Source organism: Eptesicus fuscus, chromosome 7, assembly GCF_027574615.1.
Source record: "Eptesicus fuscus isolate TK198812 chromosome 7, DD_ASM_mEF_20220401, whole genome shotgun sequence".
NCBI classification, from domain to species: Eukaryota; Metazoa; Chordata; class Mammalia; order Chiroptera; family Vespertilionidae; genus Eptesicus; species Eptesicus fuscus.
This window is the reverse complement of record NC_072479.1, coordinates 105,289,430-105,316,969: the sequence shown is the minus strand read 5'-3', so window position 1 is coordinate 105,316,969 and position 27,540 is coordinate 105,289,430. Positions and strand designations below refer to the sequence as shown.

The 27,540-nt window shown below is 62.3% G+C and overlaps 1 protein-coding gene across 1 annotated transcript; it reads left to right on the top strand.

The window, feature by feature from the left end:
- The first annotated feature begins 1,931 nt into the window (after window positions 1-1,931).
- On the top strand, window positions 1,932-23,473 carry SULT4A1 (sulfotransferase family 4A member 1). Its single transcript, XM_008155401.3, has 7 exons — window positions 1,932-2,100; window positions 13,857-13,987; window positions 14,810-14,890; window positions 15,391-15,517; window positions 17,895-17,989; window positions 18,845-18,983; window positions 22,524-23,473. The coding sequence occupies exons 1-7, from the start codon at window positions 1,932-1,934 to the stop codon at window positions 22,634-22,636; spliced, it is 855 nt and encodes a 284-aa protein (XP_008153623.1). The 3' UTR covers window positions 22,637-23,473.
- Window positions 23,474-27,540: the final 4,067 nt, after the last annotated feature.

Below are 27,540 nucleotides of genomic sequence, written 5' to 3'. Positions count from 1 at the left end.
TGTATGTGAATGGGATCATATGACATATCGCCTTTTGTATTTGGCTTCTTTTACTCATCATTAAAAAAATACATATATTTTTATTGATTTCAGAGAGGAAGGGAGAGGGAGAGAGAGATAGAAATATCAGTGACGTGAGAGAGTCATCGATCAGCTGCCTCCTGCACGCCCCACACTGGGGGATGGAGCCAGCAGCCGGACATGTGCCTGACGGGAATAGAACCCTGACCTCCAGGTTCACAGGTGGACGCTCACCACTGAGCCCCGCTGACCGGGCTTCTTCATCATTTTGATTGCAAAGCTCACCTGTGTTGTTGCATGTACCAGTAATTCTTTTATTTTTTTAAATCAAAGATCATACTTAGGTAGCTTCTTCTTAATATGTTTTTTTAAAAATATATTTTATTGATTTTTTACAGAGAGGAAGGGAGAGGGATAGAGACTTAGAAACATCGATGAGAGAGAAACATTGATCAGCTGCCTCTCGCACACCCCCTACTGGGGATGTGCCCGCAACCAAGATACATGCCCTTGACCGGAATCGAACCCGGGACCCTTTGGTCCGCAGGCCGACGCTCTATCCACTGAGCCAAACCAGTCAGGGCAGTTCTTCATATTTTAAAACACTGTGTGGTAAGTATCCCATTGTATGAATACCTCACAGTTTAGCCATTCTACTGCTGATGGATATTTGAGTTGTTTCCAATTTTTGTCTAACATGTGCAAATTGTTCCTAACTTGGCCTTGCAAGCTACTCCTGTGTCCTTTTGACAGGTCCTTATCACTTTTAAGAACACTTTCTTTTTTTCTTTTTGGCCCAACAAGATGTTTTAGGCTCATCTCGTACTTTCTTTGCCCAGCCCTGGAATTGACCTTTTCTTCAAGAACCCCTGCTTCCTTCTGGGCGGGAAGTATTAGAAACCAAGAAGATCTGGGCTCTGGGTGTGCCTGGTCTGACTGGAACCCCAGTGCCAAGGGCCTTGTCAGCAAAGATGAGAAATAGTTTTAAAAATAATAAACTCATATCAATACCTCAGGTTCCAGTTCAACACCACACGGCTCTTCCTTGCCTTCCGCAGTGAGAACCCCCACCTGGAGCATCAGCATTCATTCACGCGAGAAGATATAGAGATATAGATAGAGATAGAGATAGAGATAGAGATAGAGATAGAGATAGAGATAGAGAGTCAATGATTGGATGAGGGTTTGTACTAAAACCTCTTTAGAACTGTTGTTCTCAAGTTGTTGCCTGCTTACGAAGTGCCTTATTAAAAGCAGATTTGGGGGTGCTATCTGGAGAGTGTCCTTTTAGGTCTGCCATTGGTCCTGGAAAGCTGCAATTACCCTCCCCCTCCCCACCCCCCCAACCTCCCCATCCCCGCCCTAGGAGATTATGGAGCGAGTCTTTCATAGCACATGTCTACCTGAGATTATCCTGGTTACTCACAAATGTCAGCCCAGAGGGCCAGGAGCCTGAAGCCGGGCCTGGCGCAGGCCAGATGCTTCCTGAGTGTGTACGGAAGGAAGGAATGAAGGAACCCTTAAGGTCCCTTCTGGCTGCAGCATCTCCCGAGCCTGTGTTGAGCGCTTGCGGAAGGATGGACTCCGGGGTCGGTGAATGAAGGCGTGATGGAGGGATGCGGACTGCAGGCGGGCGGCTGGGAGGCGGGGAGGCGGGGGCTGGCACCAGCCGCCAGGTGTGGGGCGGGGCGGGCCCTGAGGCTCAAGACGTCACGTCTGCGGAGGGCAGGGCGCGGCGGGCGGGGCCATGACGTCATACAGGCGGAGCGCAGCCTCGGCGCCGGTGGGGTGAGGCGGCGCCGTGACGTCACGCCTGCGGAGCGCCGCGCGGCGGGGCGGCGGGCGTGGGCGCGCGCGGGGCGGGCGCGGCGCGGGGCGGCGGCGGCGGCGGGGCAGCGGGCGGCGGCGGCATGGCGGAGAGCGAGGCCGAGACCCCCAGCACCCCGGGCGAGTTCGAGAGCAAGTACTTCGAGTTCCACGGCGTGCGGCTGCCGCCCTTCTGCCGCGGGAAGATGGAGGAGATCGCCAACTTCCCGGTGCGGCCGAGCGACGTGTGGATCGTCACCTACCCCAAGTCCGGTGAGCCCCGCGCAGCCCGCGGCCGGGACCCTAGAGGGCGGGATGGGGGTGGTCGGCCCGCATCTGGGGAGACTGAGGTCGGAGACCTCCGGAGGTGAAGCCCGGTGCCCGTGGGGATGGAGCCGGTGTGGCCGGAGCCGCCCTCCTCCCCGCGCCCCTCCCGTTCCCCTGCCGGCTGTGTGACCTTGGGCAGTCACTCAGCCTCTCTGTTCCTGGACCCGGTTCCGCCTTGGCGAGTGCAGAGTCCGGGTGATCGTCTGGGCAGGGGCGCGAGGCGGGCGGGGGACTGCGGACGATCCTCCTCTCCCGCAGGCTCCCGGCGGGGGATGGGGCCCGCCTTGGCCCGAGTGTGTGCCCGGGGTCCCTAGCCTCAGGGCCTCCTCCATCACCGGGGTACCAGGCAGGACCGGGGCACCCCGTTTCCCAGCCCTGGCTGACGTCATTTTCCTGGCGGCCCACGTACAGTCCAGGCGCCCAGGCGGGGAGCAGTGGCTCGCCCAAGGTCGCAGCGATGAGTGGCGGGGCGGGCGGGAGTTCAAAGCCGCAGGTGTGCGTGCGGGGCCGGGTGAGGGCTGTCGCTGGGGAGGGGTGGGGAGGGGGCGGCTTGCTGGTTCCTCAAACCTCCCTTCAGGCTCCCTCTGCCTGTGTGGGAGCCGGAGGCAGGCGCTGCACCAGACTGCGTGGCTGGTCTGCAGCCGGGAGAAGGAGGGCTGGATGGAGGTCATGTGGGACCCACGGGGAGGGAGGGAGGGAGGCCGGGGATGGGAGGCGGGGGAGCTGTGGCTTGGCTGTCATAGCTGTGCAGGGTCCCGCCACCCAAGAGCTGGGCCCAGTTCCTCTGAGGAAGGTTGGGAGGGGCTGTCAGGGGAGGGCTGGGAGCTGTGTTGGTGGGGGGAGCTTGGGGAGAGGGGAAGGAAGGAGGTGTGCACCCCCATTGCTGTGGCCCCCAGCCCGCCCCCAGCCCTGTAGGGGAGGGGGTTGGAACGGTCCAGGTTTTAGAGCCATGGGGGACAGACGTGCAGGGAGAACCCCGCATTCAGTGGGTCCATAGAGACTAAAGATCGCCTCGTGTCAGGGTAGGGCCGGGCTTACATGACCGTGAGGAACTTGGTGTGGGGAGTTCGCTAGGGTTTGGAGTTGCCCAGGAGGGACCTGGGTTCTGTGCTGCTGCCTCCATTTGCGCGAGGAGATGGAGGGGAGAGGAGAGGAGATGGAGGGGAGAGGAGAGGAGATGGAGGGGAGAGGAGATGGAGGGGAGAGGAGATGGAGGGGAGAGGAGATGGAGGGGAGAGGAGATGGAGGGGAGAGGAGATGGAGGGGAGAGGAGATGGAGAGGAGAGGAGATGGAGGGGAGAGGAGAGGAGATGGAGGGGAGAGGAGATGGAGGGGAGAGGAGATGGAGGGGAGAGGAGAGGAGATGGAGGGGAGAGGAGAGGAGATGGAGGGGAGAGGAGAGGAGATGGAGGGGAGAGGAGATGGAGGGGAGAGGAGATGGAGGGGAGAGGAGAGGAGATGGAGGGGAGAGGAGAGGAGATGGAGGGGAGAGGAGATGGAGGGGAGAGGAGAGGAGATGGAGGGGAGAGGAGATGGAGGGGAGAGGAGATGGAGGGGAGAGGAGAGGAGGTGGAGGGGAGAGGAGGTGGAGGGGAGAGGAGGTGGAGGGGAGAGGAGGTGGAGGGGAGAGGAGGTGGAGGGGAGAGGAGGTGGAGGGGAGAGGAGATGGAGGGGAGAGGAGAGGAGATGGAGGGGAGAGGAGATGGAGGGGAGAGGAGATGGAGATGGAGGGGAGAGGAGAGGAGATGGAGGGGAGAGGAGATGGAGGGGAGAGGAGAGGAGATGGAGGGGAGAGGAGATGGAGGGGAGAGGAGGTGGAGGGGAGAGGAGGTGGAGGGGAGAGGAGATGGAGGGGAGAGGAGAGGAGATGGAGGGGAGAGGAGATGGAGGGGAGAGGAGATGGAGGGGAGGGGAGAGGAGATGGAGGGGAGAGGAGATGGAGGGGAGAGGAGATGGAGGGGAGGGGAGAGGTGATGGAGGGGAGAGGAGATGGAGGGGAGGGGAGAGGAGATGGAGGGGAGAGGAGAGGAGATGGAGGGGAGAGGAGCTGGAAGGCGTGGAGGAGCAGCCCCGGAGGTCACTGAGGTCACCGGGAAAGCGCTGTCGGGGGGCTTGTGGGGGATGCTTTGAGGGGCCCTGCCGGGGGTGTGTGTGTCTGGGGGAGCCTGGCAGCAGGGACCTTTCTGGGCACCTGGATGGGGAAGGAGGTGTTAGTTTACGGAAGTTTTCTCGATACAAAACTCACATCTGTTTGTAACCTGAATCTTTAAAGCAGACAGGAGCACACCGTGTGCAGGAGCGGAAACACGCTCTCTCGTGGCGGGCAGTCCAGCCGTGGCCTCGGACCCTGTACGAGGTCCCTTCACACGAACCCAGGGCTTCGCTCTCGAGGTGCAGAGCTTCCCTCAGCCCTGCGGCCTCGCAGCCCCTCCCTGTTCTCCGTCTGCCCCTCTGTCTGTGTCTCCCCTTCCATGCCTGAGGTCGGGCCCTGGGGACCGCCTGCGAGAGCTGGTGTGAGCCGGCGGACGCAGCATCAGGCCGCTGCCATGCTCGGAGCCCTGTGGCTCACGGAGCCCCGCGTGCCTGTGTCCAGCACCTTCTCCCGGAGCTCTGCGAGGCCGGACGGAGCTGGCTCCTGCTTCCCAGAGAGGAAACGGGGGTCCAGGAGGCGGGGCGCCTTGCCCAAGCTCATGTGGCTGGACCGAGGCTGCGTGGAGGGGACTGAGGTCCCGGGAGTGAAGGAGGAGCAGTCATGGGTACCGTGGAGGCGGCGGGGGGAGGGGGGCGGGGGGAGGGAGGCGGGGAAGGGAAGCATCGATCGGCTGCCTCCTGCACACCCCCTACTAGGGATGGAGCCAGCAACCTGGGCACGTGCCCGGACCGGGCGTGGAACTGGCGACCTTTTGGTGCACGGGACGATGCTCAACCCACTGAGCTACACCAGCCAGGGCTGCTGTTTCTTTTTTGCTTTCTTTAACCTCGTCGCAGCCATCCTTCTCATCCACCCCAGGGGACGGTGGCAGGAAGGAGGGAGCGTTTCTCGGGAATGATGGCGGCACTGGCTCTCACGTGGTGCATCTGAGGGCTCCCCCCCCCCCCCCCAGCCCCTGTTCATTACATGAAGCGATCAAGGGGACTGAAGAGTTGGTCCCCCCAAAATCGGCCCTGAAGACTTTCTCTCAGTGGGAGAGGGGCCTGAGGTGGTCTCCAGTGGCAGCTGGTATAGCAGGGAAGCTGGTCTGGGGTCAGGGCCCGGGTTCTCGCCCGTGGTTGCCCTTGGGTGGGTGGGAGCTTCTGTCACCCCTGCTGAGAAACCACAGCCTGAACTGCAGCCGCTGAGGCCGCGCCCACTCCCTGATCCTTTAAAAAACATATTCTTATTGATTTCAGAGAGGAAGGGAGAGGGAGAGAGAGACATCAGTGAGGAGGGGAAATCATCAATTGGTTGCCCGCCCCCCAGCCCCCTGGGGACGGAGCCTGCAACCCAGGCATGCACCCCGACTGGGAATGGACAGCGACCTCCTGGCTCATAGGTCGAAGCTCAAGCACTGAGCCACGCCGGCCGGGCTGGCACTTTGAACACAGGCCGGCCACAGCCTGGAATGGTGATCGGCCACTTAGGAGTTCTGTGTGCCAGAGGCGCTGCCATGTTTATTCACGAGGAACTCTCCTGGCTCTTTGTAGAGGCTCAGAGGCCCCCTGCCCCCGCCTCCCCCCCCACCCCGCTGCCCCCCATCTCTCAGGTGCAATGCCATCTTTGGAAAGGCACAAGGGCAGCCAGACTCAGGCCCCAGGCAGAGGGAGGAGCGTGCCTTCTCTCCGTGGCTTTGTAACTGTGAGTCCAAGACCCCGGGGGATCTCAAGGCTTTGCCACTGCTCTGAGGCCTCGGGGAGGGGGGGGGGCGGGGCGCGGTGGGGGACGGGGGGGGGGGGGCAATTACCTTCCTTCCCTTGCTTCCCTCCTCCCACCACGGATGGGTCTGTAGGAGGCGCCGCCGGTGCTGCGTAGAGATGAAGAGCCTGGCTTTGGAGTTGGAAGTCCTGGGTTTGAATGTAGCTTTGCTGCTTGCCACCTGGGTGACCTTGGCAGATGGCAGCCCCGTGAGCTGTGGTTTCTGCAGGGGGAGGGGAGACCGCCTCCTGCCCTGATGGCGTGAGGCTCCGCGCAGTGAGGGCCCCTCCTCCTGTCAGCGGGGTGGTAAGCGCGTGGTGTCATGGAAAGTTGCTGTCATTCTTTGGTCCTCCGTAGAATGGGTCTTTTTCCCATCTGGCTGAGTTCAAAATTTTCTCTTTATCTTTGATTTTCGGCACGTAATATAAGTCTAGGTGTGTTTTTTTCAGGGTGGGGATACTTATCTTGATTTGGGGGGGCGGGGGTTCTGAACTTCTTAGATCTGTGGTTTGATACCTTTCACTATTTTGGAAAAGCTCTCAGCCATGCTCTCTCCACATATTTCTTGGGTCCTGCTCTTTCTCTTCTTTTGGGATTCCGGTGATCATTACAGTTCCTGCTGAGCCGTCTCCAGGGGGACTGATTCTTCCTTCCGCTGTGTCAGGCCCCGAGGTCCGGTCTGTCAGCCCGTCAGAAGCATCCTGCATTTCCGTTAGTGTGTTTTTGTTTTCCCTCTGGCATTTTGACGGCTAGTTTCCGCCTCTCTGCTGAAATACCCCATGTGTTCCTGCGTGCTGTTCACCTTTTCCATGAAATCCTTGAACGTTACTCGATTTTAAGTGGAGTCTGGTTCAGGTGGTTGTTTTGTCCTCTGACAGCGGGCTGTTTTCCCCTCGCCCGCTCAGATGAGCAGAGCTCTCTGCTTGTTCGCTGGACGCGGTGTGCGGGCCCTGGAGCGGGAGGTCAGGGGCCTGTGTGCTGAATGCGGGCCTGTCCGCCCTGGCCAGGCCTTCATGTGGGCGGTGGGCTGTGTGTGGGTTGCTCTGGTCACTTGCTTGACCCCCAGTGTGAATTCGGTGGCTTCACCTTGTGCCTCGCTCAGGGCTGACTCCAGGGGGTCTTTCCTTGGGGTTCCTGCCCCACAGCCAGCGTTTGGTCTGAGCCTTAAAGGGTTCCTCCCCACACCCGCGCTCCGCCCCCAATCTGGTGGGGCTTCGGGTTAGCGCTTTAGCGCTCCTGGCCTTGGTTTTGCTACCCACTGTTATGAGCCGTGTGTGTGTGTGTGTGTGTGTGTGTGTGTATGTGGGTGTATGGTGGTATGTGTGTGCTGTGTGTATGTGTATAAGTGTGTGCTGTGTGTATATGTGTATGTACGTGTAGTGTGTATGTGTGTAAGTGTGTGGTGTGTGTGTGTGTATGGTGGTATATGTGTGTGTATGTGTGTGTGCTGTGTGTATGTGTATAAGTGTGTGTGTGTGTGTGTGTGTGTGTATGTGTATGTGTGGGTGTGTGTGTGTGTGTGTATGTGTATATGTGTGTGTGTGTGTGTGTATGGTGGTATATGTGTGTGTATGTGTGTGTGTGTGTGTATGTGTATAAGTGTATGTGTGTGTGTGTGTGTGTGTGTGTGAAAACACCCTAGTTCTGGAGTCAAGGCGGTGGGTGCCGGGTCCCCGGCCAGCAGACCCTTGGCCTTGGGCAGCGCTCCGCCGAGCCGCTGCTGAGCCCGCTTCTCCGAGTGTGAGACGCAGTGGAAGCAGCCGCCTGGGGCTGAGAGCCCGTGAGGAAGTGGCTGCGAGTCCTGGGACAGAGTCTGGGACCCGGCGCGCTGCACTTGGCTGTCAGTGGGTGACAGCTGGGCGCCCGTGTGTGCGCTGTTCAGGGCTTCTTGCCTTGGCTCGCCATCCGTTCTCAGCAGGCTGGCGGTGACGGGGTGTCCTGTCGCTCTGGAAGGCCATGGGCTCACGATTGGGTGGGGCAGGGTGAGCGCATGTGCGTCTCTGCTGCCTCTGGAAACCTCTGTACACGCCAGTCACGGAGGGGAGCGCCCCGAACCCTGTGGAGAGGGGAGGGGTGACGGTCAGCCAGTCAGCAGGTTCTGGAAGGTCAGACGTGGTGGCCGAGCGGCAGAGCGGCTAAGTGCCAGCAGGGGGCGGCGGGGCGCAGGGACCAGTTCCAGCTGCAGGGCTCGGGCTGGGAGCACCTGGCTGCAGGGGCGGCAGGTGCTGGGGCGGATTAGCGACCAGAGGCTGCTGCAAAGGCAGGTTTCTCTGAGGAGGCTGATGCGGAGGCTGTGGGTTTGGGGACGGCGAGCACAGCGACAGGCCGGGACATGGTGCCGTATGGGACATGGGGACCCGGGAAAGCAACACCCTTGAGAGGGAGGCTTCCAGCCCCTCCCCTGCTTGGCTCCGGGGATGCTTGTGGTCCTACGGGGCGAAGAGAGGGGGCGTCTTCCCGGAAGAAAGAAGAGTGTGGGAGTATGTGCACTGGCCCTCCCATCCCAGCCGTGCGAGCCCGGGCTGGGCTGCCGTCCCAGACACACAGCCGCGTCAGCAAGCCTGGCCGCGCATTCGGTTGCTCCAGCGTGGCTCTGCCTGTGGGTGGACTCAAGGTCACCAGGTCTTAAAGCGCCAACATCAAGGACAGATACCTGCAAAAACAAGACACCAGTCAGGAAAGAGAGCCTGGAAGAATGAAAGACACTGTGCAGAGCAGAAGAAAAACTGAAAAACAAGACAAAACCAAAACTCAGAAAACACCCCCCGAAACCCTAGCTCTGTGAAGCGTCCCTGGAGGGGGAGGGCAGCCGCTGAGAAAGGCGCGTGGTGTGGCTGGCCCGGCCCGTGTGGGGTCGTTGGCTGCGGCGTCGCCCGTGCACCGGGAGGCAGCAGGCTCGGCTCCCAGGCAGGGCAGAGCCCTAGGTTGCGGGTGGAACCCTGTGGGAGCGTGTACGGGAGGTGGCTGATCAGTGTGTCTCTGTCACATCGATGTTTCTCTCCTTCTCTCTCTCCTTCATCAACTAAACATAGTTAAATTCACGGCAGCTGGAATTTTAAAATCTGACTTGTGAGGTTTGGATGGCCAAGTGGAGGAAATATCTCAGTAAGTAGAACAAAAATATTTACAAAATGATAGCAAATAGGAGCCAACACTAAGAAAATGAGACGATCGCAGCATTTCAGAAAGAAGAGCGAGTGTGGAAGAGAGAACATGATTGAAACCAGGATTTCAGAACTCACGGACACGCGTTCAAGAACCTGTGTGTCTGGCACAGCCATGGGGTAGAAGACCACACTGACGCATCTGAAATTACTGGGAAATTTAAAACCGGAGCTAGCGAGAAGATCTCGAAGCTTCCAGAGAAAGACGGGCCATGCTCCAAGGCCGGGAACCATGACCTTAGCGGCTCAGCCCAGCCTTGGCCGCCGGCAGACGGGAACCGCGCCCTCAGAGTTCTGAGGGAAAAGCCTCCCCAGCCAGGAATTCCATACCCAGCCCAACTGCCAGGCCGCGAGGCGGAGAGGGTGCGTGTCGTCAGGAGGGTCTCAGCTTCACGCTCAGGAAGCAGCTGGAGGGCGGGTCCTGCCACAAAGAGGGGCACCTGGACAACGGACGTGGCGCCTCCGCCCGCGGGAGGTCCCAGGACGGTCGAGGAGCCCGGAGGGGCACGTCCCTGGGGAACAGAGCTGAGCGAACCCATGTGCTTGGCCGTGTGGAGGGGGTTTGTCACGGAGCGGGGAAGGGTTACTCACAGCCGCACAGAAAGCTGAGCCGGCAAGGCAAGCGAAGGCCGCCCAGCAGCCCCGCTCTGAGGCATTGGGGGGGTGGGGGGGGGCAGGGAAGGGGACTCGGCGGCGAGGTCCACATCTTCCCGAGTGGAATGGGCACCGTGGAAAGTAGCTCGCGCAGTAACCACCCACCTGAGCACCTGCGGAAGCGAGGCCAGAGGAGAGCCTCTGGGGGTGGGTGGGGTGGGGGTGGGGGGTGGCGGTGGGGAGGGGAGGGACTGGGTGCTCTGTTCTAGGCCTTCAGTCCTCTGGCTTTTTAAACCAGGTGCGTGCGTGACTTTGGTTAAGAAAGTGAAAACAACTCTAATTCCGGGGTCAGGATCCTGGGGGTTGGGGGGCGAAGTTCCGTTGGTTCTGACCCGAGAGTGCTGGCCCCTCTCCCAGGAGGCGGGTGGAGATGGCAATGGGCTCCCTCCAGCCTGTGACCGGCCAGGCCCTGTTCCCGAGGAGTCCCCCCAGCACGCCCGTGGGCCTCAGCACAAGGTACAAGGTCAGAGTTCATTCCCGCTGCACGGGCGTGATTTCCCGGGGCCTGGGGTTCGCGGAAGCTCTTCTGCAGGAGGTCACCTCCAGTCCACGGACGTAAAAGCCTGTGGCGTGTTCCTCCCCGCGAGGCGGCCCTGCGGCCTCCCCAGTTTCAGGGTGAGAGCCGGACCCTCCTTCCCTCCCCTCCTCTTCCCTTCCCCTCCCTCTTCCCTGTCCTCCCCCTTCCCTCCCCTCTCCTCCCCTCCCCTCCCCTTCCTTCCCTCTCCCCCTCTTGTCCCCTCAGACTTGCTGGGATGCAGCCTTCCTGCTGCCCTGCTCCCTCCTCTGCTCACCTCCCCCAGGGAGTGTTTGGGGTGCTGGCCCATGCTCTGCCCCCACCTGCTTTTGTACCCCTGGTCGGGGGGCTGCCGGAGTGGAGGGGCTCCCAGCACAGCTGTGGCCCTGTGCCCCCCCCCAACCTGCCCGCAGCCGACCCGCAGGGCCTCACACACGGCTTCTCTGCCCTTCACAGCCTCCTGCTCCCCGCGCATGCTGGGAGGCGGTGCAGGAGTGGGGACTTGCCTCCTTGGGGTCCCACTCCAGATGTAGCTCCCCCTTCCAGTGACCTTGGACTAGTAATCTAAATCACGAGTTTCCCGATTTGCACAGGAGACGCTCATAAGCCCTCCCTCCGCCCGGCCGTGCGTGTGGCCCCAGGCGTCACCTGTTACCGGGTGTGGCTGCCATGCGTCACCTGTTACCGGGTGTGGCTGCCATGAGGGCGCGTGTTCCGTGTGGAGAGGAGGTTGCGTGGTTGACTGGAGGCTGTGGCGTGTCCTTGCGGGCGTGGTCCCGTCAGCGGTCGTCAGGTGTCTGGAGCTCAGAGTGGTTGAGCCCCTGTGGCCCGAGCAGGTCACCTTGGCCTTGACCCCGCCAGCCTGTGAAGGAGGGCGGGCATCGCCTCCATCGTCCAGGAGGGGAGGCAGGGCTCCAGGGCCAGCCCTGGTCGATGGGCAGAGGGCTGGGAGGTGGCCAGACCGCCAGGTCCTGAGAGGACGGTGGCCTCACCCGGCCCGCACAGGCAGGAGGGCGAGGCTCTGCAGAAGGAACACGGGCGTGACTGGGGCCGTGTTCAGGTCCCGCCTTCCCTCTCGGCGCCTGTGGGACAGGTGGCGGCCCTGCCTCACAGGAGACGCTGGAAGTCCGGGCGGGCTCCGCTCAGACGCGCTCCCTGCCCTCACGAGCTGCCCGCGAGGTCGCCCGTCGGGTCCTCGGCCTGCACGGTGCGCTGGGGCTGGAACAGCAGCTCTGGGCCCGCGGGGCCAGGACAGGCCCCCGATGAGCCTTCCGGCGGTGGCCCAGTGGTCAGGGCCACGTGGGCCAGGTGGGCGGCAGCCTGTGGACAGCTTCGGCCCTGGGCTGCTGAGCTTGGGCATAGCTGCCCCAGCCCAGCATCGAACGTGGGAGCAGGTGGGGAGAGGGGACGAGGCCGAGCAGCACGCGAGAGCCCCTGGGGCCCGGCGGGGGGGGGGGGAGTTTGGTGGCCGTGGCAGCCAGGAGAGTGGATGGGGGCTGAGTGGGCTCCAGCTAACCTCTAGGGGTGCCTGGTGCTGGGACGTGGGGGGTGGGGAGGCAGTGGCATGGAGAGGAGCGGCGATTCCGGAGGACTGATGCCCCCGGTGCCTGGCGGAGAGCCGGCGGTGCCGGCGGTGACGGTGCTGAGAGAGTGGCAGAAACCTCGCAGTGACCGGTCGGTGCCGTTGTCCTTGTCACCTCTGGCCGGGCTTTTTCTGCGGCCATTTCGTCCCATCTTGCCCGCGGCCTGGGGCGGCCTGGGCTGCTCCCTGCACTGTCCCGTGTGCCCCTTCCCCGCCCTCCTTGGTGCCGGGCTCGGGCAGTGCCCGCTGGCTGAGGCCCTGAAGGCTGGAGGGGGCAAGCGAGCGTGGCTCAGCCAGGAAGTGGGCCTGGAGGGGCCGCTGGGGACAGGCCGCCCTCGGGCTCCCACGAGGCTGGCCTTCCGGCTCGGAGAGCTAATGGGGCCTTGGAGTTGAGTAGATATTGACGGAAATCGATGTTAATGTGCAGAGAACATCGGTTTGGGTCCCTGCCGGTGGGGGCTGCAGGGGTGGGGGTGGGGGTGGGAGCACTAAAAATAGGCCCTGAGGACGGCCCTGGGAGAGCCATTTCGGGAACTCTGCCCTCAGTCGTTTCGGAGGGCACAGACGCCCCGTGCAGCTGCCCTGAGCTGCCGATGGCTCTGTGACCTTGGGCCCAGTTAGGCCTCAGGAGCCTCATCTGTGAGGGAGTGAGGGCCCCGCCTCAGGTGGGTGGGAAGCTCCCAGGGTTAGCCGTTTTTCTGTCGGACTTGCAGAGCTGCTGCACCACTTCCCCCGTCAGGGCCTTTGCTCCAAAGCTGCCTCCTCCAGGAAGTCTTCCTTGATCAGCACACCTCTGTCTGTGCTCAGCACCCAGGGGTGCTTGTGCCTTCAGAATAAAGGACGTGCAAGTCATGCCTGGGCCGTTGGCGCAGCAGGGGACGGGGGCAGGGTGAAGGGCGGAGTGTCAGTGACGTGGCTGGTCAGGGAGCCCTCCCCTCTGAAGGACCCGAGGGAGGGAGGCAAGGGCTTCAGGCAGGGGCCCAGCCCATGCACACAGCACGCTCGGGGCCAGCAGGGAGGCCGTAGGAGCTCAGTGGATGAGGCGTGGGGGCCGTGGGGCGGGGCTGCCGGGCGTGGGGGCCGTGGGGCGGGGCTGCCGGGCGTGGGGGCCGTGGCAGGCCTTGCTTTACGCAGGAGAAGCAGGCCCTGGGCGGGTCTCAGTGGTGGAGTGCCATGCGGTGTCCCTGTCGGCACCGTAGCTTGCTCACCCATTGCTGAGCCGCGGTGGGTGGGGTCACAAAGAACCGGACAGGCGGTGGCCCGAGGGTCGGCGCCTCCTGCCCAGCACTGTGTGTGGCACGCAGCCTCGCCCAGCGCCGCGGCAGTTCAGGGCCGCGTGTCTCGTTGCCGCTGGCGGAGGACCAGCCACACTCCCTCTCACTCTGGCGTTGCCCACGTCCCCGTGGTTTCCCAGGATCGCCCTGGTGAGTGTGTGCAGGCCTCGTCTCCGGTAACCTGGGAGGGTGGAGAGAACATTCCAGAGGCAGCAGAGGGATGGATGGACGGGAAATCCGCTGTCGCGGTGCTGGGCACATGGTGCCTCGGGGTGAGACACCGGTTGGCGAGTCCTCCCGCCGGGCCCTCGTGGCTGCTGTGCGAACGGGAAGTTGAGCCGGAAGCCGGACTGAGCACCCTCCGCTGTTACAGCGCTCGGCCCGGGCGGGCGGGCACGGTGCGTCCTGTTCATCCCTCTGACAACCCGAGACACGTCCGCGGTGTGAGCGCCGAGAGAGGGGAGCGCAGAAGGCAGCTCCCCGTCAGCGCAGGGGGACGCAGGCCGAGGGGCTGGCCCGGGCCCGTGTTCGCCACTAGACTCAGGCGCTCCTGGGCCCCCACCGCGTGGCCCTGCAGCCCCTCCCGGCCCCCCAGGCCTCTGAGCGCCTCCCGGCCCCCCAGGCACCAGCTTGCTGCAGGAGGTGGTCTACCTGGTGAGCCAGGGCGCCGACCCCGACGAGATCGGCCTGATGAACATCGACGAGCAGCTCCCGGTCCTGGAGTACCCGCAGCCCGGCCTGGACATCATCAAGGTGACAGCTCCTCGGGGGCGGGGCCTGGGGGGGGGGGAAGAGCAGGGCGCTGCCGGCCCCCCAGGTGGCCGGGAGACAGGCCTGAACCCCTGACGGTGACCCCGGAACCGATGGGTGGGGGACGTGGGTGACTTCCAGGTAGAAAGGAGGCAGGTGCCGGGAGTGGGGGGCAGGAGGAAGTGGGGGTGGGGGCCTTGTGGCACCCCCCTTGCCCTGTGGGTTACCCCATCTGTTCAGGGAGGTGGGTAGGATGCATTTGCATCAAATTTTTGGTGTCAGGAATGAAATAAACATCCCGATTTCCTGTCCATCCATCCCTCTGCTGCGTCTGGAATGTTCTCTCCACCCTCCCCTCTGCCACCTTAGTTCAGGTCGCATTTCCAGCGTGGACCGCTGTCCCTTGTCCCCCTAGTTGAGTATTCTGTGTTGACTCATCCGCTGAGCCCGTCCGTAGAGCTGCGCGGGGCACCGTCGCCGGCCGGCACTGCCCCGGCATCGGGGTACGGCGCTCACAGAGCTGACGTGCTAGTGAGGGAGACGGACCGGGAAAGAAAACAAGGAGGGGTGGCGGTTAAGGGGTGACCAGTGTGCCCAATGGGGAGCCAGCGGGACTGGATGGCTGAGTCCGGGCAGAGGGGCGGGGTGCAGTTTGTCCGAGACCCTCTCCACCCACCCCCATTGGAAAGACCCTGAGGACTGTGTGACTGACCGCCTCTCCCCGGACCCCCTCTTCCCTGACCCCCTCTCCCCTGAACCCCTCTCTCCTGACCCCCTCTCCCCGGACCCCCTCTTCCCTGACCCCCTCTCCCCTGACCCCTGCAGGAACTGACATCACCCCGCCTCATCAAAAGCCACCTCCCCTACCGCTTCCTGCCCTCCGATCTCCACAATGGCGACTCCAAGGTAATGCCCTCCCCTCCCGGCTGGCCTGTGTCCTCATGGCTCCCCAAGGACCCGGGGGAGTGAGACCCTCGTACCAGCGTCCACCCTGGCAAAGCCAGTGTCGCTAGCATTTTGTTCACAGTTTTAACCTGGGTTTCTCCTCAGAGCTGACCTGGTCCAGCCTCTGCGTGTAGGAGGCCGAACGTTTCACGGCTGATTTTTCTTGTTTTCTCAACTGCGTGACGTTTACGAGCCCATAGTTCCCATCACCTGTGTCAGGACCATAGTTTTTCCGTCTTCCTTCCCTGATTCTAAGTAGAGCTGGAGACAGACATAACCAATCGCTCCGCTCAAGGCCCTGTCCTAGCAGGCGATGCTGTGTGGGCAAGACCGCAGCCCTGCTGAAAGGGCACGCGGGTGGGGGCCGGCCTGGGTGCTGGAGGGTCGGTGTGCGCAGGAGAGGGTGTGGCCCGTGAACCTGCGGGCGGGAGGAGCGGCGTCTGACCCCCCTCTCCCCCCAGGTCATATACATGGCCCGGAACCCCAAGGACCTGGTGGTGTCCTACTACCAGTTCCACCGCTCCCTGCGCACCATGAGCTACCGGGGCACCTTCCAGGAGTTCTGCCGGCGGTTCATGAACGACAAGCGTAAGTGTCAGCCCGGGCATCACCACGGGACGCTCACTGTTCACGCAGCACTGGCGCGTGCTGGTGCCCCGCCCGCATCCCCCAGGCCTGGCCACCGCTGTGCACGCCGGGCCTGCTTTCCCGCTGATGGGTGAGCAGCGGGCTGTAGGGCGACAGGACGCCTGTCCAAGGCCGTAGCTCATGCGCAGCAGAGCGGGCGTCCCCCTCAGAAGCCCTTCTCATGCCACGGTGTTGGGTTCTGAGAAGCTCCCCAGTTAAAAGCATCTCCCTGCCGGCCTGGATTCAGAAGTGAAAACGGAGGCCCAGCCGTCTCCGTTCCTGGTGACAGAGGCCCAGTGCAGGCCGTGACTTCGTGTGCAAGCCCCCGGGAACGCAGCGGGATGAGGAGCAGGCAGGCGTAGCCCCGCCCAGGCCAGTGTGGCCAGGGAGGGGCGCGGAAGGCAGTGCTCCGTGCAGGAGTGGGCGGTCACACCTGCCGGGGACCCGGGGGAAGCCGCCCCTGGACAGTGGGTCAGCAGGTCCTCACTGCAGTTCTGTCCTTCACCCGGGGGGGCACCCACTGCCAGCCAGGGCTTCTCCAGGGGCCCTCCCTGGACCGCAAGTGGGCAGTTTAGAGTTTTCACCCAGAGAGTTGTGAAAGGGGTCATGTCCGTACTTTAACTAAACCCGCACGGAGGCTGTTTCACACCCAGGTCTGAAAACGCACTTCCTGTGTTATTTCCCAGCTCCAGTAGCTGCTGCTGGAGAGAGTGCTGAGATTAGGGTCCAGTGCATCGCGGATACTTAGCAAGTTCCAGTCGCCAGTGGTGCAGGGCAGAGCATTTGAAAGTTATCCCAAGGCAGGCCTGCCCGCGCCTGCAGGTCACAGCACGGTCAGGCACTGAAGTCCAAGGCCATGGGCACTCCCTGGTCCCGCAGGTCATTCTTTACTCTCTTCCCAGACAGTGCCCGCCTCTGGCTAGAAGGGCCCCCTGCCTGGCTCTCCTCTGTCCAAGGTCCTGAAAATTCGAATAAGAAATGATGAGAGCGAGGCCAGAGGACCCACTGACAGCACAGCACTGGCTTTGGGGCTGTAACCCGTGCACTCTGGGGGCGTGCCCGGGGCCATGTGCCCAGGCGTCAGGAGCGTGTGTGGAGCCGCTCTGAGGGCAGCTCCCTGCTGGAGGGGCCAGTGAGCTGTTAATCCCATAATTCTCTGGGATAAGCACGTGACTTCTCAGAGCAGCGGGACCTGGAGAGAATCGGGAGCTGCTGGGAGCCCCTTCCCAAGATGGTCTCCCCTTCCTAGCATGGTCCCCCATGAGGCGCACGCCCCTCTGCAGCTGCAGCCAGGGCTCAGGTGCAGTGGCCCCGCCCTCCGTGCTCAGGGGCCCGGGGCCCCTCCTGTCCAGCTCGGCACCTCAGTGGTGGTCTGTTTTGTGAGTTTTCTCTTGGGCGAGAGGGATTTGCTCAGGCTCCCTGTGCACCCAGGGCCCAGACTCGGGCTCTCCGTCGGGCTGGCGGTCATTAGCCTGCGGTGAGGTGGCTGCGCTCCCCTCTCTGGCCTCTCCCTGGTCCCCAAGCAGCAGATGTTTGGGCGTGTCTGAGGCCCTGTTTCCTGTGGTGTGAGGGCTCGGGGACGGCAGGCTGGCATGGCTCCAGGGCCCAGCAGCTAGAACCCCTGCGGTGAGGGGACTGGCAGAGGGGCCAGCATTTACCGGGCCGTGGGCCTCAAACAAGACCTTTGGCCGAATCCCTGTTCTTTCCTTTCCATTCACTTCTGCCCTCCCCTGTAGAGCCCCTTCCTCAATCCTCATGCCCCGCGGGCTGGGGAGGGCCTTTGTGCTGTGATCTGCTCCTTAAGGCCGACCCCTCAGGGGTCAGTGACCCCTGACCCCGATCCCTGCTGCTGCTGCTGTGCTGCCACCTGCTGGCGAGATGGCAGTCGAGCACAGGCCTACCAGAGGGTAGCAGTTGTCACTCCTGGCAGGGCCCTGTCTTCCACAGCCCACCCCCACCAGCAAACCGACGGGCCCCGTGCCCTTTTCCTGGGCATCGTTCTCTTCCCGGTGGCCATTGTTAAACACAAACCCATGTGCCAGGGGCCATCATGCCCAGGCGAGCAGAGGCCTTCCCCCAATGCCGGGTCTTTAGGGCATCCAGAGGTGGGGGCGGGGCTGAGGGCTGTTTCCTGGAGAGACCTGTGCAGAGAGCAGGTGACATGGGACTTCAGAAGACCTTGTCTGTGGGGCTCTCCCCCTACCCAAGACTCCCTCCCCTCCAGCCAAGAGCTTGCTTTTCCATCCTGAATCACAGCCATCGGGAAGGCAGGGCGCACAGCCACCGGCGCGCACGCCTCCCCCGGTGAGGAGTGACTCACCTGTCCTTGTCTCCGTAGTGGGCTACGGCTCCTGGTTCGAGCACGTGCAGGAGTTCTGGGAGCACCGCACGGACTCCAACGTGCTCTTCCTCAAGTATGAGGACATGCACCGGGTGAGTGTGCGGGCGCCCGGGAGCCAGCGGGAGAGCATGGGGTGGTGTGGGCTCTGCCCACCGTGGTGGGACGAACTGGAGCGTCTGAGAGCCCCCTCAGGCCTCAGGTGTGCCCAAACTTGTCCCCCTTTGCCCACTGGAAGCCCCGTTTACAAGGAGTCCCCACTTAACATTGTGGATAGGCTCTGAGGCCAAGTACGACTTATAATGAAACCCATTATAATTACCAAGGCTGATGGATATTAATAAGAGCTAAGTTCCCGCGTCTCGTCAGTGCTATAGTGGAACAAGATGGAGCGCAGGGATGTTGTTGTTCAAGGACCGGCTGTATCCCTGGGAGCGAGTGGCGGCGTGGGAGCCGGGAGGGCTGCGTGGGGAGCAGGTGTGCACGCAGCTCCAGGACCCATAGCTGGGTCAGTCAGCCCCACAGTCAGGAGCAGGCGCCGGGCCAGCTGTGAGTGGGTCTGGCTTCAGACCCTCCAGCTCCTTATGCTGAGGGCAGGAGCCGGGGCCTGTCGGGGCCCCAGGGCCTCCTTGCCTCCCAGGTGCTGGCCTCGACTCCAGCTGGTGGGGGGAAGGACGGGGAAGGAGAGAATGAGCCGGAGGGTTTTTACTTCTCGCTGCTGTCTTACCATGGCCACGGCCACATCAAGCTCCCGTCTGCTTCAAATCCCCGAGGACCTGGGTTTGAATCCCAGAGCTGCCGCTTGAGAGCTGCCCTCGGGCCACTCCCTAACCCGGGGTCTTATTTCCAGTTGAGGCCCGTCTCAGACTGGGCGCAGGACCAAGCACAGCCCCTCGCGGGGTCCAGCCAGAGGCCAGGAACGGCACCACCTCTCTGCTCTTCTCTTCCAGGACCTGGTGACGATGGTGGAGCAGCTGGCCAGATTCCTGGGGGTGTCCTGTGACAAGGCCCAGCTGGAGTCGCTGATCGAGCACTGCCACCAGCTGGTGGACCAGTGCTGCAACGCCGAGGCCCTGCCGGTGGGCCGGGGTACGCGCCCCTGCCGCCCCTGCCTCTGCCCGGGCCCGCTGCCCCGCCCCCGCCCCACTTCTGTGTCCCGCTGCCCAGGTCTTGCTCCTCCAGAGCCCTCTGCTGTGCGTGGGGCGAGGTCCCCTGGAGGCTGCGCTGTGATGGAGCAAACGGTGTTTTGGTTCCCAGGAGGCCCCAGGCCTGTGCCAGGCTCTGTGGGCAGGATGTTCCCAAGCAGGTGTCTCCCCAGATGGCCCCGCACAGCAGAGCCGGGATGGCCCGGGGGTGAAACCTCAGAGCCCGCAGCGTGCAGCTGGATGCCCAGCCTCTGTGGGCGGTGGGCGGTGGGAGGGCGTGAGTCCCCATGTGAGGAAGCGCCGGCGCCGGCTCGCACCACGAGTGCTGGTGGCACGGTCAAGGGCAAGCCCTGCCGGGCAGGGGGTGAGAGCAGAGTGCAGGCCTCGGGCTGGCCGCTCCCGGGGGCTGCTCTGGGCATGAAGCAGTTTGAGATGGAGGGGCTGCTCCAGGCGGGAGTCCTCTCCAGGCCCCCGGCTGCTCCCCGCGTCCTCAGAGGCTGCTGCGGTCTGACCGGGGAGCCCTGTGGTCCCCAAGGGGTTGCTGTGGCCGTGGGAGCGCAGGGGGAGGGGCACAGCCTGCTGGTGTAGACCTGACGCTGGTTCCCGGGGTTGTGAATCCGGAGCTTTCTCAGGAGACGAGAGTGCTTGAGGGAAGGGGAGGAGGTGGCTCAGATCCACGGGAGACACCCGGGTGGTGGGAAGGGCGGGCTCCATCACAGCTGCGGGGCCCTGGGGAGGGGCCCTAGGCCAGGCTCTGAGCTCGGACAGCCTTGTTCTTTGTCTGCCAGGGGGCTGCTCTGAAGGTCAGGGGCACAGTGCCTTCCTGTAGAGCAGCGGTTCTCAACCTTCCTAATGCCGCGGCCCTTTAATACAGTTCCTCATGTGGTGGTGACCCCCAACCATAACATTATTTTCGTTGCTACTTCATAACTGTCATTTTGCTACTGTTATGAATCGTAATGTAAATATCTTAGGCGACCCTGCTAGCGGTCGAGAACTGCTGCTGTAGAGCCTAAGACCATCGGAAAACACAGAAATTTACATTATGATTCATAACAGTAGCAAAATCACAGTAATGAAGTAGCAACGAAAATAATTTTACAGTTGGGGGTCACCACCACATGAGGAGCTGTATTAAAGGGCCGCGGCCTTAGGAAGGTTGAGAACCGCTGCTGTAGAGGCAGAGCTGCCTGCTTTTCCAGGAAGAGACAAACCACAGGGCCTCGCGCTTGTGTCCTGGCTGCATCCTCACAGTGTTTATGAGTTACATTGTTTTTTTTTTTTTTTTTTTGCTCCTCGTCAGTTCTGCGTTTGCCGTTTTGTGACATGTGGGTGTGCCCGTCCCTGCGTCCCCCTGTGGTTCGTGTGTGTGTCCCAGGGGCTCCTGCCATGGATTTGCTTTGTCTTGTCTGCCTTGGTTTTGCTTTATTTCAGTTCTTTGATTTTGTTTTCTTTTAGCACATTGCCTCTGTGCTCGGAAGACCTCCTTGCGCTGGTGAGCATGCAGGGCCTTGAGTAGCCAGCTGCATTGCTTAGATTTGGTTCATATCCCAGCATAAATTCACTGTCTTGATTCCAAATCCTAAACCAGGTGGGTGACTCCTCTGATGCGCTCTCAGCGGCCTCAGCTGAGAAAAACAATCACGGGAAAGTTATTTATAGCACGCTTGGTCTACAGACTCCTAATCTTCTCCCTGGGGTACCGTTAACGGAGCAGGAACAGTTTCTCTTGTTTTTTCCTCCCCACACTGACGTGATTTTCATGACCAAAGAGAAACCCTTGTCCTGCTGGGTGTGTGAGCTCCGCTTTGCAGGGTGGTTTGGTACCTGAGGTCCTGCCGGGGGGGCGAAAGAGGGGTGTTTGCTCCGACCCTCCGAGCTCTGGTCTCGTCTCGGAGATGCTGAAAGGGTCCTGAGCAAACATTTCACTCCCCGAGGCCGTTCCTGAAACGCATAGCGGCAGCTGGTGGGTCACACTCTCGAGCTGGGAGGTCTGCACCCCACTCCTGGCATCTTCCCGGTCACCGTTAACATTTGATTTTTATCTGTTAATCCTCACCCAAGGATATTTTTCCATTGATTTTTTTTTTAGGAAGAGTGGAAGGGAGGAGGGACGGGAGAGAGAGAGAGAAAGAAACATCAATGTGAGAGAGACACATCGATTGGTTGCCTCCTGCTGGTGCCCAGACTGGGACTGGGTGTCGAACCTACAACCCAGTGCCCTTGACCAGGAATCCAACCTGAGACCCTTCAGTGCCTGTGCCGATACTCTAACCACTTAGCCACACCAGCCAGGGCACCATTAACATTTGTCCTACCAACTGCAGCTTTTGTAGTTAACAGGAAAGTGGGTGGGCTCTGTCTCCCACGCCTGCTCGTCAGTCTGGGGCTCCGTGCTCCTGCCTGGCGGCCAGGGTCACAGGTTTTGACTGCCTGCCTGCCTGCAGCCCGCGGGCCAGGGGTGGCCCTGACCGGCTTGGTGTTGAGTCGGGAGTCTTGCTGCTGCACACGCTCTGCATCCAGGCCGGAGAGCTGGCGGGCACCGTGACTGCCATTCCTCCCGGCTGCACGCGCAGGCCTCTCAAAGTCTCCCTCCTTGACCTGGAGGCCGCCTGCTCGCCTCAAGGGACTGCCTTCGGGTGGTGTTCCCTTCTCGCCTTCCGCAGAAGCAGGGGCCCCTTGGTGGGGCTGAGCCTTGAGTGGGGACATCCGGAGACCCCACTTCCCCACGGCCCACAGCCCTGGCCACACTCCCTGCGCTGAGAATCGCACTCGGAGCTGGGGTGCGGGGTTGTCCCCCCAATCTCTCCTCCCCCCCCCACACACACACACAGTGGCCGGGGCAGCCTGCAGCCTCAGCTCCGTGCTTTCGTGGCGCTGGGCCACCCCGTGGGGACAGGACACCAGGACGTCAGACTCGGGGAAGCGGGTCCAGCCTGCTTGGTTCAGAGGGCCCGGCCGGCCCCCAGGCAGGTTCGGAGGGTCTGTGGTTCCTGCCTGGTTCAGAGGGCCCGGCCCCCAGGCAGGTTCGGAGGGTCTGTGGTTCCTGCCTGGTTCAGAGGGCCTGGCCGGCCCCCAGGCAGGTTCGGAGGGTCTGTGGTTCCCGCCTGGTTCAGAGGGCCCGGCCCCCAGGCAGGTTCGGAGGGTCTGTGGTTCCCGCCTGGTTCAGAGGGCCCGGCCCCCAGGCAGGTTCGGAGGGTCTGTGGTTCCTGCCTGGTTCAGAGGGCCTGGCCGGCCCCCAGGCAGGTTCGGAGGGTGAGTGGTTCCTGCCTGGTTCAGAGGGCCCGGCCCCCAGGCAGGTTCGGAGGGTCTGTGGTTCCTGCCTGGTTCAGAGGGCCCGGCCGGCCTCCAGGCAGGTTCGGAGGGTCTGTGGTTCCCGCCTGGTTCAGAGGGCCCGGCCCCCAGGCAGGTTCGGGGTCAGGCTTCCTCTGCGTGGGTAGCTGCCCGGCAGCGCACACGTCAGCACGCTCTCGTTTGCTTTCAGGGCGCGTGGGGCTGTGGAAGGACATCTTCACCGTGTCCATGAACGAGAAGTTCGACCTGGTGTACAAGCAGAAGATGGGGAAGTGCGACCTCACCTTTGACTTTTATTTATAAGCGCAGCCCCGGCAACCGCCCTGCATGCTCGCGGTCCCCAGACGCCACTAGCTGCGGTCCCGTATGCGCATTCGTTACTCGCTGGACAGGCCCCGGCCGCCGTGTGGCCAGGCGGGGAGGGGGGCCCGCGGGAGGTGGGGGGGGGGGCTGCCGCCCCGAGCCGCTGTCCGCCTTCGGATCTGAAGTCTGTCCGTGTCCGATGCAAACATTGTCAGGATCGCCGTCCCGCTCCGACGGCGGCACCGTGAATACAAAGCCTGTAACATACGCGGCCCGACGCCTGCCTCTCGCCCGGCACGCCTGCTGTATTTTAGCGCTTCCCGCCGGAAACCGGAGCACGTCGGTGTCAACCAAACGGAAGGTCATTTCCAAGGGCCCCGGGAGCGCGCCACACCGAGCGGCAGGCGGAGCTCAGGCTGCAGCTTATTTCTGTAGTTTCTCCGGCGCCGCGGCCGTTCCGGTCTCACCTGGGTCTGAGGAAGGGGAGGGCTCGGTGAGGGGGCCGAGGGGAGCCGGTCCCCACGGCGTGCAGTTCTGTCCACGGGCGTTCTCCGAGGGGATGCCCCTCGGCCAGAGACTCGCTGGGCGGAGCCAGCGGGACCCGGAGGAAACCTGCCCCCAGGCCAGTGATGGGGGACGGTCTGCCCGGAGACGCTGGGCGTCAGTCCCCGCGCCCGCCTTTCGTTCGGTCCCTAAAGCAGGAGCCCGCTGTGGGCAGCAGTGCTCCTCGGGGTTCCTGGGCTCCTGGTCTTTAGTCTGCTGGCGGCTCTGTCTCCACGGAGGCGCTCAGCCCTGGGGTGCCGTGTTGCAGGGTCACTGCCCTGTTCCCAGCCCCGGGGGGGCAGTCTCGCCCTGTCCCTGTCCCTGTCCCCTCATCTGTGTCCCTGGGGGAAGAGAGGTGGTGTCTTTATTCCCGTTCCTCCCCGTCTCCCCCTCTCCCCCCACCTCCATCATCTGGCCCACCTCTGGCTGGAGGAGCGGAGAGACTGGGGGGCCGGGGGCTGGGAAGGGCCCTGAGCGGTGGGGGGCCGCTCCGGAGGAGCTGTCTGTGCGGCGGCTCTGGAAGGGGTTTCCGGGGAAGGCGCCGCTGGGACCGGCAGGCGGCAGTGGCGGTGCACGTGGGCTCAGCGGGCCCTGGTCTGCGCATCCGAGAGGGAGGCTGCTTTCTGTGAAGTTTCTTTTCTATTTTTCTATTTCAGTGCTGAATGGACAGGAGACGTCTGTGCTTGCTTGCATCTTTAATAAACACACGTCCCAGGCCCCGTGTCGAGTGTGTGCTGCGGGGGGAGGGGCCCCACGCCGTCCCCTCAGCACTCAGGGCAGCTCGAGCGTGAGCCCCACAGACGCCCCGTCCCTGGGGCTGACCGCACCGCGTCACGGGCCGGGCCGGGTTTGCTGTTCCTCTGGGACTCAGCGTTCCAGGGGGAACCTCACCTCGCTCTTTGCCCGCCACCTTCGATAGCTCCTGTGAGCGGAGAGGAGAGGCAGGGTGGGGGAGAGGGAAGCCTGGGAGAGATCCGGGGGACGCAGGTGTCACCCTCTGCCTCGGGAGGTCCCGTTGTCCAGGTGGCGTTCCCGGGGGCGGCAAGGCCGCACGGCACTGCGGAGCCCGATGCCCGTCTTCCTCACCCCTGCGGGAGGAAGTCGGAGCCGTGGTTCATCCGGTAAAGCTGGGCTTTCGGGAACCTAAGCCTGTAAGTCTCACGTGAGAGCCCAGACTGACGGCTGTTTAGAATTACCCTAGGCCCCGAGGTAGCTTGTGGGATGTGCAGTCTGCTGTGTCCCGAACCACCTGCAACCACCTAAAGTCAAAGTCAAGGTACACCGGCGAGTGGGGAGGGGGAGGCGGTGCTGTTTGTGGCACGCCTCCGCTGGCCCTGATTGGCGGGTGCCTCACCTGTGGGCGCCCAGCACCTCTGCCTTGATGGCTCCTTCTCAGCTTCAAGTGCGCCAGGCAGGGCGCACCGGAGGCAGCCCGCACGCACGGCCCGCACCCCCTCAGCACCAGGCTCTTCGGTCAGAGGGAGCTCGTCCCCTCAGCAGACACCTGAGCGCCTGCGGCGGGTCATCACAAACCCACGGGAGGGGGTGCAGGCCCAAGAAGACTGGGGGGACCCAACAGACAACGTGCTGGCGGGAGAGAGAAGGAAGTGAGGGCCCCAGCTTGGAGCTGGGGGAGAGGCCAGGGTGGGCGGGCAGGGCATGGAGGCTGGTGGGCCGGCACCGGCCCTGGGAGGGGGCTTGCAGGTCAGGAGAGTTTGGGTTTCTGGCAACACAAAGGAAGCCTCGGAGGGTTTCACCAGGGAAGGCGACCTGGTGTGCATGTTGCTGTGCGTCCTGCCTGGCACACGTCGCTGAGACAAAGCAATCGAGGCAGAAGGTGCTGGGCGCCCTCAGGTGAAGCCAGTTTGGAGTGAGGGGGTGGGGTGCAGATGGGGTGTGAGTCGGGCCAGGAGGGCGAGAGGCCCTGGCAGATTGAATTCCACAGAACAGCCTCCCCGGGATTCTCACGGGTGGGCCACGGCAGGGGCCAGCGCGCCGGGTCTGACTTCACAGACCGGCGAGATCCCCAGAGGACCCTGGGGCCCAGCACGGGGCTTACTCCCCGCCCCCAGTCTCCCCCTCCCTCCCCCCTCTCCCCGCCAGGCGGGACGTCTCGGGCTCTCCTGGCCCTGACCCGTGCCACTTGGAACCTGTCATTTGTTTTCTCCCAAGCGCCCAGTTCCTTCCTCAGGTTCCTAATGAGCAGGTGAGTCACTCCATGTCTCAGACGCGGGGCCCTGACTTACACAGCGGAGATGACCTCCATCCTGCTCACTTCATCGCGTGGTCACAACCAGAGCCAAGTGGCTTTGAAAACAAATGAAATCCACACGCTGTAGCCTCTACCCAGCACTGCTGGCGAGCGCCCCCTAGTGGCCGCGCCAGAGCTGACAGCGGCTTCACGGTTCACAGCCGAGAGGTCCTGGCCAGGCGATGCTAGGCGTGCAGTTTCTGTCCTGGGGTGTGTGTGTGTGTGTGTGTAGGGGGGGGGGGGGGGGGGGTCCCCTTCTGGGCGGGGTGACGCTGTTTGTAGTGGTGGGGGCAGACCTCAGTGTCCACCACTCCACTACGGGGCCTGATCTGTAGGAATGGCCCAGTCCTCCCTGTGTGACATTATCTTTCATTCATAGAAGCAGCCTTTCCAGACTGGATGGCAGGTTGGGCAGCTGGTCCCGCCTTACCCAGCAAGGAATGCCCTCTGACATCCTGGCAGCTGGACATCCAGCCCCTGGCAGGCCTGCCCCCTCCGGGACAGCCATCCGTTGCTGGCAGTCCTCTGGCCACTCCTGCAGGGCACACCCACCTCCCTGCTCTGCCTCCCGCCCTGGACAGTGACATCCTGGGAGCAGGGCTATGCTGTGTCCATCTTTTCCAGGCGGCAGGTAGGCAAATGATCAATGCCTGATTGTTGAATGGAATCTTTTTTGTTGTTGTTAATCCTCACCCGAGGATATTTTCCCATTGATTTTTAGAGAGAGTGGAAGGGAGGACAGAGAGAGAGAGAGAGAGAGAGAGAGATTGGTTGTCTCCCCCACCCACCCCGACTGGGGCAGGGGTCGAACCTGCAACCCTGATACGTGCCCTTTACCAGGAATCAAACCCGCTCAATGTCAGGAATAGGGCACAGCTGGGATGAGCCAAGTGGGAAGAAATAGGACATACTAGAGTGGGTCCAGGGGCCTGGTTCTCATTCCAGCCTGCCACTTGGTGGGACCAAGGGGACACCCCTTTTCATCTCCTAATGATCAGGTGTCCCATAATCCCACCCAGCTCCTGTGACCCTTAAAGTGGTCAAACTGCCTATTGGCTGAACCCAAGAGGAGTTGATGAATGGGGGGGGGGGGGGGGGGGAGAGACTGTGCAATATTAGCCAGTGATGGACTTAGCCAGTGATGGCCTTTAGCACCAAGAGCAAAGAATTAGTCCCAGAAGCACCCGTCACACAGCGTGGGCCCGCACAGCCATCCCCAAGGCGTGCTGAGCCTTTGCCAAATCCGCACGTCAGATGACAATTTCATCCTCACGCTTGGATCCCTGTAAGCTTGTTGGCGCCAGATGCCTGAGCTGCTTTCCTAAACCTGTCTCATCACCACGGACGGAAGGAAGTCTGTGCTCTATTAAAAGCATTTTTTAAAACTGGGGAATGCGACATGTGTCTGAAACATGAAAATCAACCACAAATACATGCCCGGCCACACTGCTCATCACGGCCTGACCTAATGCCTAACCTCTCTTCCTCAACTCGGGGGACCATTTTCCCCTTCCCTGCTATTTAAAAACATTTTTTTGGTCAACTAAAATCGACCTTCAATATTATTTTACATTAGTTTCAGGAGTACAACCCAGTGGTTACACATTTATATAATTTACAGAGTGCCCCCCCCCCAGTGAGTCTAGGACCCACCTCGCACCGTACATACTTATGACAATACTAGAGGCCCAGTGCATGAAAATTCATGCACTGGAGGGCGTGTCCCTCAGCCCAGCCTGCCCCCTCTCACAGTCCGGGAGCCCTCAGGGGCAGGAGGTGACATGGTGATCAGGGGAAGGCAACGCCCCATCACACCTCTGCTGCTGCCACTGCCGGCAGCACAAGCCTTGGCCAGCCCTGGGCAGTTGGACAGCTGACATCCGAGGCTTGCCTGCACCTCAGGTCGGCCCTGGGCGGTTGGGGGGCTGAGGAGACTGGGGGACTCTGGAGGCAGGCACGGAGCAGCTGAGCCTGCCTGGGTGCAGGCCTGGCCTTGCCATGCGCCTGCTGCCCCGGCGGGGCTGAGGGGACTGGGTGCCGCCATCTTTGAGGGCGGAACAGTCAATTAGCATATTCCCTCCTTATTGGCTGTGGGTACCGCCATCTTTGC

What these genes read in the sequence shown, in the direction of transcription:
- SULT4A1 (XM_008155401.3), top strand. Translation starts at nt 1,932, where the DNA reads ATGGCGGAGAGCGAGGCCGAGACCCCCAGCACCCCGGGCGAGTTCGAG. An exon ending in CCGGCCTGGACATCATCAAG is followed by an intron (nt 13,988 to 14,809) that starts GTGACAGCTCCT and finishes TGACCCCTGCAG; the next exon opens with GAACTGACATCACCCCGCCT. An exon ending in GGCCCTGCCGGTGGGCCGGG is followed by an intron (nt 18,984 to 22,523) that starts GTACGCGCCCCT and finishes GTTTGCTTTCAG; the next exon opens with GGCGCGTGGGGCTGTGGAAG.